General features: G+C 36.4%; 1 protein-coding gene across 1 annotated transcript in view; it reads left to right on the top strand.

The window, feature by feature from the left end:
* Positions 1-4531, top strand: part of TM9SF2 (transmembrane 9 superfamily protein member 2) — a 483300-nt gene extending 478769 nt beyond the window's left edge. Inside the window, exon 5 of the mRNA XM_067766156.1 lies at positions 4416-4531. Within this exon, the coding sequence (XP_067622257.1) occupies positions 4416-4487 (72 nt within the window). The 3' untranslated portion in view covers positions 4488-4531. The remainder of the gene's footprint in view (positions 1-4415) is intronic.
* The last annotated feature ends 9778 nt before the right edge of the window (positions 4532-14309 follow it).

The following is a 14309-nucleotide window of genomic DNA, read 5'->3' as shown; positions in this document are numbered from 1 at the left end:
TAAGGTAGATGTGTTTACTTACCGTTGGTGGATTTTGGTGCCTAGCACCGACGGTGGTGTTTGGTTTCCTTTGGGGATTCCTTCAATGTAAACTATGGATGACAAGAGGGGAATGAGATAAATTATGCGGGCGTTAATGGAGGGTTATAGGCATGGGACTACTGTACTACTGTAGAGGATTTAGATACACGGGAATGGTGGTGGTACTTACCGTTGCTGGTGGTGCTGGATCTGGTGTTGGCAGGAATACTATTTCTCTCTTGGATGCGACACTTTTCACCGAACCGGTAGCTTGCGGTTTCGCACTTTGAAATTTTATCACTTTATACACTTTTAATTTAATTTTTTTTTTTTTTCACTTTCACTGCGCTCGCGTTGTGGGCACCGTATTCAAGGCTTTGTGATCGAGAAGAACGGGATGTTGGCCCTTTTATAGACAACTTTTTCCTGTTGCCACTACCGTTTTCGGTTTACTGTCAACCCACTTTATCCCAAAGTCACTCAAAGTTCCTGGAAGGCTTCCAGCATGTTAGCTACAACGATTGGTTCTATATTCACACACATACACACATAATACGCAGTTGCTCTGCAGACAATTGGCATTGTTATTTGCAGAGACAGTGGTGCGCGTGCGTGTAGGCGCACAGGGCCGTAGGTTGTTAAACGGCTGTCGTTACATAATGTAAGCTTAAGACCTGAAAACGAAAAGAAAATATACACAGGCGTCAAATACATACCAGGCCTAACAGATAACAAGTCAATGCAAAGCTTTAGAAAGAACAACAACATAAAAATTGCACACCAACCAAACCAAACACTTAGTACAATAATTACACAAACAAAGGACAAGATAAGCAAATACCAACAACACGACGTAGTGTATGAAATAAAGTGCAATGGAGCAATGGGAGAAGAATGTGATAAAATATATATTGGAACCACGAAGAGATCGCTAAACATAAGAATAAATGAGCATAAAACCGACGCGAAAAACAAAAAAACCACTACAGCGGTTGCTGAGCACCTGACTAGCACAGGCCATACAGCAGATTTTGAAAACACGAAAATTATAGATATTGAGAGAAGAGAGAAAACGAGATTAACATTAGAAGGGCTGCGCATACAACAAAAAGTAAAAAAAAAACGATGAATTTTAAAGAAGATGTGGATAACATAAACTGCGCCTACGCGACTGCAATCAACTACAATGTACGAGGCAATGGACGCAGTGGCTCTTTTTAAATGTGCAGAATGTTGTGTTCCTTATTATTTTTATTGTTTTAGTCACAATTAAATTATATTTTAATGTATGTAATTATACAAATTAATGTAAGTGAAATATTGATGATTGTTTTTTGTTGTGAAAATATTAATAATTGTCAATTTTGTTTTATGTTTTATGGTTAATAAACCAGGCTCCCTGAAGAAGATGCAAAAACATCGAAACGCGTAGGAGAACAAGGAAAAACTTAGTTTTTGTCTTTCATTAACGGCCTTAAAGCTCTGAAAATCAAAATACACAATTTTTTTTTGTTGGGTCGTGTTATCATTAAAAAAAAAAATTATTGTTCTGGCCTTGAGCTCGAATCCAACCTTGAAGAAAAAAGTTAGGTTTAGAATTATTTTTAGAATTGTTGAATTATATTAATTTAAAGTGTAAAAGCTTATAACTCATTTATAATATTTGAAATTATAACACAACGAACTAATTTTAAATAATTGAATTTAATTGCGCTTCAATTGAAAATTCACATTAGAATCCAATTAGAACTCGACGCCCGAACTATAACCGATACTAGAATTCGGGAACAAAGTCCCTATTTTTAAAGCATTTTTGACAGTTTCGCGAATCGTCCTCTAACCTTCTACCTTGTTGTTGTTGTTTTTGTAGCGATAAGGGCATTCCCCGAAGGTCTTGGGTAGTGTTATCGATGTTGATGGTCCTTTGCCGGATGCAGATCTGGTACGTTCCGGTACCATGCCCGACCATGTCGGGAACGATTTGGTATGACCACATGCGACCTTCTAGGCCATCCCGCCCTCCAACCCCCTAGATCCATGATGAGTTCGGGGTCGCCAGAGAATCGGCTATTAATGAAACAGGATTCGCCACGGATAGGTGAGGTTGACAATTGGGTTGGAAAAGCTATATTTTGCGCTGGCAACAACTTGAAAGGGTTGCGTTGCACAACCCCTTGAATCTATTTTCGAAATTACTTTTGGTATTTTTTTTAAAGGAATTGAAACGTAATCAATTCCTTTGCTGTGGAGGAAATAAATTCCGTTCCTCCTTACTTTTTCCAATTACTGAGGAATGTAATCGGTAATATAATGGCATTGAATTTACCCAGCTCTGCTAATTTAAGATATTTGAAATAATAACACAACGAAGTAATTTTAAATAATTGAATTTAATTTCGCTTCAATTGAAAATTCACATTAGAAACCAATTAGAACTCGACGTTTGAACTATAATCCTTTACTAGAATTCGGGAAGAAAGTCCCTATTTTTAAAGCGTTTTGACAGTTTTGCGAATTGCCCTCTAACCTTCTGCATTGTTGTTGTTGTTGTTGTAGCGATAAGGACATTCCCCGAAGGTCTTGGGTAGTATTATCGATGTTGATGGTCTTTTGCCAGATGCTGATCCGGTACGTTCCGGTGCCATGCCCCCTAACCCGCTAGTGTTTTCCTTCTACCTTAGAGAAATACATTAAATTTTGATTCGTTTTCTAATCGTTCCCTTACCTAAATGTTTGTTTAGTTGGGTTGGCAGAGTTTCAATATTTGGAAGCAGCAAATATTCTAGGCCCTAGAAAACTTCTTGTATTTGACAAGAGGAGGGAGTTATTTTATAACATAACTCCTGGTACCTAATTGGGGTTTCCGTCTGGTTGTCAGACAAATTCTGATATGTGATGTATTTATGGAACGGCCAGTTCAACCTTCTCTAACGTAAACTTGTGTGGTTACGATGATGTTACCATCTATTTAAGGTTCGATTTCGCTATCGGTAAGAATAGGGCCACAAACGACATTCATTAGATTTTGTGCTAATTTTTCTGGACGAATGGGATCAGAAAAGTTTTAATTTAACCAAAGTCATTCAATTGACTTTGCGGTCCTCTAGACCAGGGATGCGCCTATCTTCGGCTCCTAAATCACTTTCAGTGCCAGCGAGTGCTAGGTGAGACGTTTATGTGTTTTGGGGTGTTAGGGGAGTAAAAAAATACATTGGAAATATCGTACGCTTCGCCTCAAACGATATTCATCGCAAGAAGGTTGCGGAAACACTAAAAAACTGAAATGAAAATATTCTCTCTCAACCTCGAAAACCAATTCCCAAACTGTGTTGCAATAGTACGAAAACAAAAACCTACATTTTTTGGCAGGAAAAACGAAAAACGGAAAAACCCTAGACTGAAGTCTACTTTATGTTAAGCAGCGCATTATTGACATTCATTTCGCCTTCACCTACATGTAATTATATTCAGCCGATTCATTTTGCAATATATACATAAAAGTATTTAAAAAAGTATTTTTAGAGTAGTAGCATTAGAGGAAGTAGTAGTAGAAAAACGTACTAATGCACGTTTCGTATACAATCGTGGGAAAACGAAACCCTTTTCAGACTTGTTGGCAGTGTTGCTGTGAGCCTAGAAAGAAATGTATCAATTTACAAATAAAAAAAGGTACCAATCGCATAAACAACGACTAATTTTACCAGTTTTGTTATAAATTTTATAAATGTTTATAAATTTCAAATTATGGAGGAATTTTCAAATTTCTTCAGCTCACATACATACATATATCGTTAAATACACACTCTTAAAATTGTTGGAGAAATGTGTTGCATGTGTGTTTAATTTACGGCGATCATTTTTCTAATTTTAAAACTTGCGTTGTTTATGATTTGTATCATAAAGGAACTTTTAAAATTACAACTGAAAATTCAGTTCGAGTTGTGAATCATAAAAGCGACATTACATATTTCTGGACTTTAGTGCGAGCGAAGCCGCCGGTAAAGGCTAGTTTATCCTAAAACGCTTAATAATTTGAACATAATAAGAGCGGTGGCAGCTCTATTTTCCACATATGTATGTATAAGGCCAAATACTCTCTCTTTATCAATCTTATGTGTATTCGTATATTATTCTCTTCCTGTGTTCTTCGCCCCACCTGCACTTGATCGTCCCTCACCCAGCACTTAAATGTGCAAAGCGCGCCCGTATGAGCAAAAGGCTCATACGAGCCGTTTTGCCCATCGCTGCTCTAGACAATATACAGTGATGCAACAAAAATTCGGGTGTGGGGCCAGTTTTAAAGTGCTGAACAGTGAAATGTAATTTTTCACCATTTATATTAACATCCTTGAATAAACTAAACATTATACTAAATTTTGTTCTTATAATTTAAGGCGTTGGAGCATCCTGTACGAACGAATCAAATTCTACGTCAGATCCCAGATCAGCCGATTTACACACAATAATGGGAGGCCTTTTACCATTGCGTGTATTTTTATTCAGTTATTTTTCATTCTTAGCTCGATTTGGTCGAATTAAATGTACTATATGTTTAGGTTTTTATTTTTAGTTTTTTTTAATATTTATCATAACATGCTCTGAAACCACGGTTGTACTCTGTTATTTTCACCTCAGTGCAGAAGACTACCATAGGTGGTGGAGATAATTTTTAACATCTGGATTCTCAGTGGGGTATCTTTTCATTTACTGTTGTCACTACTTTTTTAATAACCTTTCCATAAAAGATGGGTCATCAATGTTATTGTATTTCGGGTATAAATGTGTAATGGTATTCCTTTTTTTATTAACTGGAACAATCGGTTTTATTGCATGTTTCTTCTTTATTCGTAATATATATAGGGCCGATTTCACCAACTCGACTTAACTTAGTTAAGTCATATTTGTTAATTTTTTTGTTTCACCACCATGCTTAGCTGAGTCACAAATTAGCCTACCTATCAGCTGGCTTAAGCTGGAGACATTGGTGCTTTATCGGTAACCGTATCGGTAACCTTATAACAGCTGATTCGACCAAACTTATGAGATTCAATGCAATCGATTATTGGTGCCGCTAAGGTCGTAACCGTATCGTAGCCAACCAATTGGGTTTTGGTTTGCCGTCGTAACGATAAACAGCTGATTACGTTAGGGATACGGATACAGCGATACGACATACGGCACCAATGACTCCGGCTTTATTCTCGACTTTCAACAGTGTTGCTGTAGTACAAATTTTGAGTCGAACTAAATGGCAGTATTGATACTTATTTCATTATGCAAATATAGAAACCATCACCATATGACAATATTTCTAATTCACTGGGTGGCGTGTAATTAAAACATAGCCAAAAATACTACTATGCATAAAACAGCTGATATGGGTTTTGTATGTCAAATGGGCTTAGTAGCTAATACCCCTATTATGAATTTTCATACGATAGACGATAAACGCTTGCTAGTGTATCGTAAAAAATCAACTTTCATATTGCGATTTCCACACGCCCGATAGATGTACTATTGTGAATGAGAGCAGAGTTTTGTTTACAATTTTTTGTGAACCTATACGAAACAGATAGCAAAACAAAACGTAAATACCAAAAATTCAAATGTCTTGTACATAAAAGTGCAAACGTTTGTAAAAGCTGCAACAATAAAATGTTTTCTGCAACCTTTGTGACCTTTTATTTAAACTCAAATGAACAAATTGACGAAACTCGCATAGAGGCCATAGAAAGAAGAAAATTGAGAGATGCTTCCAATCTTCTTCAAATGAACTCTACACTGTGAACCTAAAGTGTGTAAATAAAGTATATTAATAGAACTAGAAACTAAAAATTTATAAATAGAACTAAGGACTAAAGTTTATAAATAAAAAATATAAATACGATTTTTAAATACAATTAAGAGAAAAGCAGTTTTAATTACTTTGAAATTTTAAAAGACAAAACAAAAAAAGTGTCGGCGTAGTGGGTGCCGTGTGTGCTCGCAGAAAAATTTTTCAAGTTCCAAAATGGAACTATTATATGGCGACCGTGGGCTGAAGCCCTGCAAAAAAGGTGTGTGGTCGGTAGGCAATCCTCCCAACAGGCGTGGGTGTACCAACTAAAAGGCGAAAAAACCCAACTACTACCTGAACTATTAATAAAAAAAATTACAAATATTTAAAAATAATAACTACAAAAAGTATAAAATCAGAAAAAAATAACAAAAAGAAAGTATATAATCAGAAAAAATGACAAAAAAAGTATATAATCAAAAATTACAAAAAATTTCAAAAACAGAAAAAACTACAAATATTAAAAAAAAACATCTAGAAAAAATTACAAAATTTTTTTGAAAAAAATGCAAAACTCGGAAAACTCAACAAAATACAAAGATAAAGCTATGAATTACAAAAACTATTAAAACATTTTCAACAAAAAAAAACCAACAATAGAAATTATTAAAAGGTTAAATCTACAAAAAATTTTCAAAAAAATCAGTATAAATATGGCAGTGGTGGAGGAAAAAGATGAGTGAAACAAAAATTTAAAAGAATGCATATATATAATATAATACTTAATTAAAGACAGAAATAATAAGAAAATGCAAACTGTAATAAAACAACTAATCGGCAGCAGAAATAATACAAGAAAGTAGAAACCAAAAAAAACTGAAATTTTGAATAAACTGTACAAAATTATTTAGAGCTTTTTTTTCTGGCAAGAGTTACGCTTTTTGTACACCACGCAAGGGTTGTAAATATATTTTGTTCTATTCTAAAAAGCAAGTAACGCCTTTACGGGGTATTTCGTTCTTTTGTGAAATTTTTTGCCTGCTCGCAACGCAAAAGCGTTACCCTGCATAAAATGGCGATGTGGCAGTGCAACTCTGCTAAACTAGCTGATCGTGACAATTTATTTTCGTAACTTCACATATTTTTAGGCGAAGAAAATTGAAATGAAGGAAACAAATTGCTAATGAATTTTTATTATCATTGAGAGTGCGTTTGTGAAAATCAAATAATACACGGGGTACCCATTTATGTTATTTGCATGCACTGGGGTAGGAGTAACTCTATTAAGGCTTTACCATTTACTTAGGCAACAATTTATTTCAGAAAAGAAAACGCTATTAGTGAAAAAACGGCACTAACCACGCCACTTTAATAACGGCATTAGTCACGCCACTTTCATGACGGAACAACCATAAATTAGCGGAAAACGGTAGCCATCAGCAGCAGAAGACCAAGCATCAGCAGCAGCAGAACAGCAAGCGGTAATTGGTATAGCGCACATTGTGCGAAATAAAACTTTTTTTCATTTTTAATACATTTTCATACACATTCATTTAAATTAGTGGTTTTTAAACCAGTTGCCGAAATTAAATAAATTTTCAATAAAAGTTTTTTGTTTTAGTCCCACTCTGCCCTACAGTGGGCTCCATCAAAAATACAAACAAAAAAAACAAAAACATGCCAAAAAATTATTACTTTTTCTTAAGCGGTACGTCCGCGTTAAAAATATGATTAAAATTTTTCCTTAAAGCGGTGCGTGCGTGAATAACATGACATACATTTTTTAATCACAGTGCGTCCGAGGACATTTATATTCAGCCCTATTCTGCATTTCGACTTGGATTGGAATTTTTTCGATTTGGCAATTTTGGTATTCTGTGTTCCAATCTCTTTCGATCCAACTTCGAATCGTTCGATTTTTTGTATTCTGCATTTCGATCGTAGTTCCGTTTTTCTAAGATGCAAATTAGTTGGCGGAAAAATATTTTATTTTTATTTTTTTATTAATTTATAACAGAATTTTAACAAAAATGTAAGTACAACTTGTTAAGAAACGTAGAAGGCTTGATGATGATTGTTTTTTATGTTTCCAGGTCAAAAACAACATGTCGATGTCGAAGTCCTTGGACGTATTTGCCCCGCAAAAGTATCTAACACATACTTGAAAGCATCCTTGTTAAGTCGAAAGTTTTTTTTGAACCTAAATAAGAAAATAAGTCTTTAAACTTTACCACTTTTAAGTTCAATTTCTTACAATTCGTCACTCATCTCAAATGGATTACACAAATCTCGCAATATTTGCCTTTCCATTCTCGCCTGGCAATTTTCGTATGCGTTGTTTTCCAATTCCATAAATAATGCCGCGGCTATTGATTCCATTATAATAGACAGCTATAAATTGTGTCTGTTCGTTGGGTCCAGTTATATGCCAAAGCAAGCTGCCGGCGTAGAGGAAGGTGAAGCGAAAACGTAAACAATCCTTGCGGAAAGAATAAATAAACCTTTATAAAGTACTTTAGGCCAGTGCAATGATGTTAGCATCCTTAAAATTCAGAAAATGTCAACTATATTCGTGCAGGAATCCGTTTTAACAAAACTCGGTGGCCACGGCAGGGAATCGGCCAAAAGAACGACAAAAACACACTTACAATTATGAAAGCACTTCACTCAAAAAATATAACACTGCGGCAATATATTCTATTCCTTTTTTTTGTACAAAATGGCGTGGGTAATAAAATATAATCGTTTTTCAGTATTTTTTTACAAATTTTCTTTAATTTATTTTGTTCCAATGTTGATTTCGAAAAATCATTTGGTCTTCCTCTTCTCATTACAATTCCCTCGTAATGCAGAATACCAAACTTCGATTGAAGCAGAGCGTAGAACGGGAACGTAATCGAAATGCAGAATAGGGGTGATTACAACTTTGAAATTTGCACCGCGCACCCGTATCTTTAAAAATAAAAACCATACAATTTTGAAAAAAGCGGTGCGTCCGTTTCAGGCCTTATAGAAATACATTTGCCATTCTCTAATTTTTGCATTTAAATAATAAAAGTTCAATTAAAATTATAATTTTTGCAATACGTTTCAAATTCAAATTTTTTCACATTTTGTACAATTAAAAACTTAACTTATTACTTTTCTCAATAAATATATTCATAAACAATATTGAACATCTTTTAAATAGCATGTGAATCCTAATTCCCACTTCTCGTTTTGCATGGACTATTTTCAGCTAATTCCAATCGTTGGGTTTGGATTTGCGGACAAGAGCGCAAAGTAAATAATTTTGAATTCATTAAACAATCACCAACCTTTGCCATTTCAATAAAATTCACTAACTAAAATTTTTTTAATAAGTATTCGTTAACCAATTGTATAATTATAAAATCTAAAAGCTTTCAGAAATACATACAGCTAATTGAAATCATTTTTTTCAACAAATACTGGTATAATCAAATACCCTTCCATTCAAATTAGATTTTACATATTTCTTTCTAAAATACAGCTTAGATAAATTTTTCGCTTCACTTCCCTATACATGTCTGATTCCGATAGTTCTTCCAATTCTTCAGATGCCACAATAGAATCTCCTAAGGCTAGATGTTCCTTGCATGAAGACTTTTTAGGATTTGACTTCCCAGCCAATTCATCGCATATTCCAACTTCTCATTGTAATTCAGACTCTGAGCCAAATTTTAGTTTAACGACTAGTTCCAACTTAAACATTAGCAATCTCAAAATGGCCACATCTGAGCAAAAGAAATCATTTATTAGTACTTGTGCCTCGATTATGTGAGAAAATTACAGCAGTGACCAGTTTTCACTTGCCTCATTTATTGACAAAATTGACCTAATAGAAGAATTGGCCGATGCAACTTTAACCACATCACATTTGTAAAACCAAAGCTCTAAGGCAAAGCTCGCGAAACCCTACCAACGCATATAGAATCAGACAGTAAAATGAATGAAGCGTTATGCAGTAAAATTAGGCCAGACAACTCGAAAGTTGTCGCGGGCAAAATTGCAGCCTTAGAGTAACCAACAACAATTTTTAGGAATTTTCCAAGCAGGTAGAAGAGGTTTCTGACTCGCTAGAGCGCTCTCTAATTATTGAAGGTATGACGCAGGAAAAAGCCCATGAGATGGCGGTTGAGCAAACCATTAGAGTTTGTAGATTAAACAGTACGTTAGATGTGGCGAAGTCAATCCTTGGTCAGCATCCTTCAAAGATTCAAAGGACGTAAAATAAAAACAGTTTTAATTACTTCGAAATTTTAAAAGACAAAACTAACAAAGTGTCGGCGTAGTGCGTGCCGTGTGTGCGCGCAGAACAATATTTATAAGTTCCAAAATGGAACTATTATATATGTAAAAAAACACAACTAATATTCTATAAAAGCGTGCAATTACTCGCATATACTGACGACATTGATATCATCGGCCTGAGCACCCTCGCCGTAAGTTCTGCTCACACCAAACTACAACAAATAAACGGCTTGATAGTGAAAGAGGGACCCCCAGTGGGTTAGGGTGCTTCGAATATACCCCCGGCAGGTATGTCTGTCGTAAAAGGCGACTAAAATACCAAATATATTCAAGGGGTTGTGTACCGCAACCTTTTCAGGTTGTCAGCGCAATATATAGTTTCTCCAACCCAATTGTCAACCTCACATACCCGTGGCGAATCCTGTTTCTTTAACAGCCGAGGCTCTGGCTACCCCAAGTTCCTTATGGATCTAGGGGGTGGGAGGGTCGTATGGCCTAGAAGCTTTCATGTGGTCATACCAAATCGTTCCCGAGATGGTCGACCTAGTATCTTAATGGTGCTTGTTACCGGAACGTACCGGATCTGCATCCGGCAAAGGACCATCAACATCGGTAACACTCCCCAAAGCCTTCGGGGAGTGTTCTTTTCGCTACATCAACAACATGAAGCGGCTCTGGGAGTGTTCGAGAGAAAAGTTCTTCGAAAGATTTTTGGGTGTTGGAGACGGCGAGTACCGAAGACGATTTAATGATGAGCTGTACGAGCTTTACGTGGCCATCAACATAGTCCTGCGAATTAAAACACAGCGGCTACGCTGGCTAGGCCATGTTATGCCAATGAAATATGACGCTCCGGCTAAGAAAGTATTTTTATCGGAACCCGCCTACGGAAGCAGAGGAAGTAGGCGGTCCCCACTCCTCCAGGTGGAAAACGATTTAAACTCCTTTGGTGTGACCAATTGATGGTCCTTTGCCGGTTATACATCTGGTACAATCCAGTAGCAAGCAATATCAGTGTACTAGCCCGGCCATCTTGGGAACGATTAAGTATGACCACATGAATTCTTCTAGGCCATTCCGCCCTCCCACACCATAGATCCATGAGGACGTTGGTGTCGCCAGAGCCGCGGCTGCTAAAGAAACAGGATTCGCCACGATTACGTGAGGTTGACAATTGGTTTGGAGAAGCTTTAAATTGCGCTGGCAACCATTGGTACGGTTGCGCTACACAATCCCTCCAATCAGTTTATTATTTTCGTCGCCTCTTACAACAGGCATACCTGCCGCGGGTATATGCTAAGCCCCCTAACCCGCTGGGGTTAATTCTCCGGTTTTTTTTATTTTAGGTGGCAGTTTTAATTTTCCCGTGTGATGCGCTAGCCGGTTTTCTTCAAACTGAAAACTGCCGCTAACGCAACTCTATGACTATGTAAAAGTTCTTAAGTTGCCTAGTAACCATATCCATGATGGAGTCGAATAACGGGAGATTCAACCAATCAGAATTCTCCGCGTCATTCGACTCCAACATTTTCAGTGATGCCAAGTGCATATCCGATGCATGTTTGCATCTGGCACTTTTCCAGACGGGGAGTTGCATTGTAGCTGGCAGCTGAGCTGGCAATATGACGCTACACATATGCACTTAAACTTTATATGGACTGCCAAGTGCATATGTAGTTTTTTATAATTCCGAAATAGTGTTGTCTAGTAAGTCGTCCGTGATGATGTCTGCTATTGTCGGTGAAAGAGTGTTACCCATGGTCATACCAAAACTTATGGTGGAAATTTTCCCATCATAAATAAAATAATTATTGTCTTTCAGGCAAAATACTAAGCAATTTAATCTCAGACGAATAAAGAAAATAAATGTAAGGCGCGATAACCTCCGAAGAGATCTAAGGCCGAGCTTCTCTTCCAATTTGTGTCGTGCTCCTCTTGATTTTCCCTACAAATTGGCCGGACGGGACCTACATGTTTTATGCCGACTCCGAACGGCATCTGCAAGGCAGATGAGAGCTTTTCATGGCAGAAATACACTCGGAGCGCTTGCCAAACACTGCCGAGGGGCGACCTCGCTTAGAAAAATTTTCTTCTAATGAAAAACTTTATTTCTAAAATTTTGATGTTGCTTTGTCCGGGGTGTGAACCCAGGGCATACGGTGTGGTAGGCGGAGCACGCTACCATCACACCACGGCGGCCGCCGACTACAACGTAAAAAACTTCTATAGCCTCAAAGATAAATTGGAAAACATTGAAATATGTAGCGACGACATATTAGTATCCTTTGATGTAGTCTTACTATTCACTAACAACCCCGTTATACTTGGAAATAAAGATAATAATGGAGAAATTCCAACAACACAATGTAACATACCAAAAACCAAATTTTTAAAATTAGTGAACTTTATGAATAACTTTTTTCCTTTCCACGGTCTGTTACCAAAGAGTCAAGGTAGATTCAGGGAGTTTTGTTGAACACAAGTACGTGATAATTGCATCCGAATTTGTGATGTCAATCTTATGACATTGAAGCGCTGATATGAAATTGTTTATTTCCCGTTGCAATTTTTTAACCCTCTGCAGCTGACTCAGAGCATATCTTTAAAAAAAATTGGTATGCTCTTTATACTCTCTTTACCTTTCGTATTCATGAACGAAGTAGAAAGCTCAGTACGAAAAGAGCGATGGAGGGCGACGCGAAAAAGTGTATGTTATACCTCCACATCATTATTTATGTAAGTATTTGGCAGACCACCAGGTTACTATAATTGTGATATTTCATAGTGTCCTGCAGACCTCATATCAGCTACATCGTAAAGTTATCATAGTATCTCTCAGACCTCTCGACAGAAAATTGTATATATTGCGGCTTTATCATTGTTTTTAATTTTTCAGTCAATAAGCTCAGACGTAATGAGTTCCTTCAAAAGAACTTCAGCCGGAACTTTTAAAAGCAGCAAACTCTGTATTCTCCTGGAGCTAATATATGTATTGATGAAATGCTGGGTCGCTTTAAAGGTCGCTGCAAATTTATAGTTTACAAGCCTCAAAAACATGCTAAGTATGGCCTGAATATCATGATTTTAAGTGACACACAAAATTTTTATACGTACAATACTTATATACATCATGGTAAAAACTTTGATGGAAGAGGATTAATCGCTTCTACGACTTGTGAAAGATGGTGAAGGATCAAACCGTAACATCACAGTTGACAACTGGTTTAGTTTCGTAACATTAAAAAAATTTGTTTTATCTAGGGACTTTGAAAAAATATAAGAGAGAGATTCACGGCATGCTTCCTGCCTAACAAAGAGAGAGAGAAGTTGAAAGTTCACTTTACGGTTTCACAAAAGACTTAAGGTTATTATCATTTGTTCCAAAGAAACACAGGACAGTTCTTTTCATCCATGCATCACACACGAGAGTCCAACACTGAACCAGGCAAACTACTAATGATTGAAGATTATACTCGCACAAAAGGAGGCGTTGACGAGATCGACAAAGAAAGTGGTCAGTATATTCGTGCAGCCGCAAAACTCGATGACCGATGGAAATTTTCTATAGAATGCTAGATATGATAGGGATTAACTGTTATGTTGCATACGAAGCTTGTGAAAACATGGATCCCAAAATGAGGAGGAGTGAATTTTTATTAAATATGGCTCGACAAATGGTGCTAGATCATTTAAAATCACGCGTATATAACGACAGACTACCAAGGGAATTGCGCATGACTATAAGTCGAGCCTTGGGAAAATATTTGCCCCTTCCACCTCCAAAAATTCAGCTGGGCTCCATCAGTTGTAGGAAACTAAGCCATATATGCCCACCTAAAATAAAAAGGAAAACGAAATACAGCGTTTGTAATTGCATAAAACCTATTTGTTTGCAGTGTTGTAGCCCTCTCTGCGAAAACTGCCAACGTAAAATGTAAAATTTCCATACTGCACAAAAAGAAATATAACCACAGGATTTGGCTAAAAATGGAGACTGGATTTATTTAATAAGTATTTTTAAAGAGACGGGGAATAATTCCTAAATTTTTTGAGAACTTTTTTTTTTTTTGTTTTTGTTGAGTACATTGTATTGCTTTGTTGTTTTTATGAAACTGAATGAAATAAATCGTATTTGTTAAAATGATTGTTGTCTTTAAAATTTTAATATAAAGGTTGGATTAACAAATATTTATTGTTAAAGAAAATATAACCATGAAAATTGCAATCAGAATTTTTAATA

This window comes from Eurosta solidaginis, chromosome 2 (genome assembly GCF_040869045.1).
Source record: "Eurosta solidaginis isolate ZX-2024a chromosome 2, ASM4086904v1, whole genome shotgun sequence".
Taxonomy (NCBI): domain Eukaryota; kingdom Metazoa; phylum Arthropoda; class Insecta; order Diptera; family Tephritidae; genus Eurosta; species Eurosta solidaginis.
The sequence above is the reverse complement of the archived record's forward strand: the minus strand, read 5'-3'. Positions and strand labels throughout refer to the sequence as shown.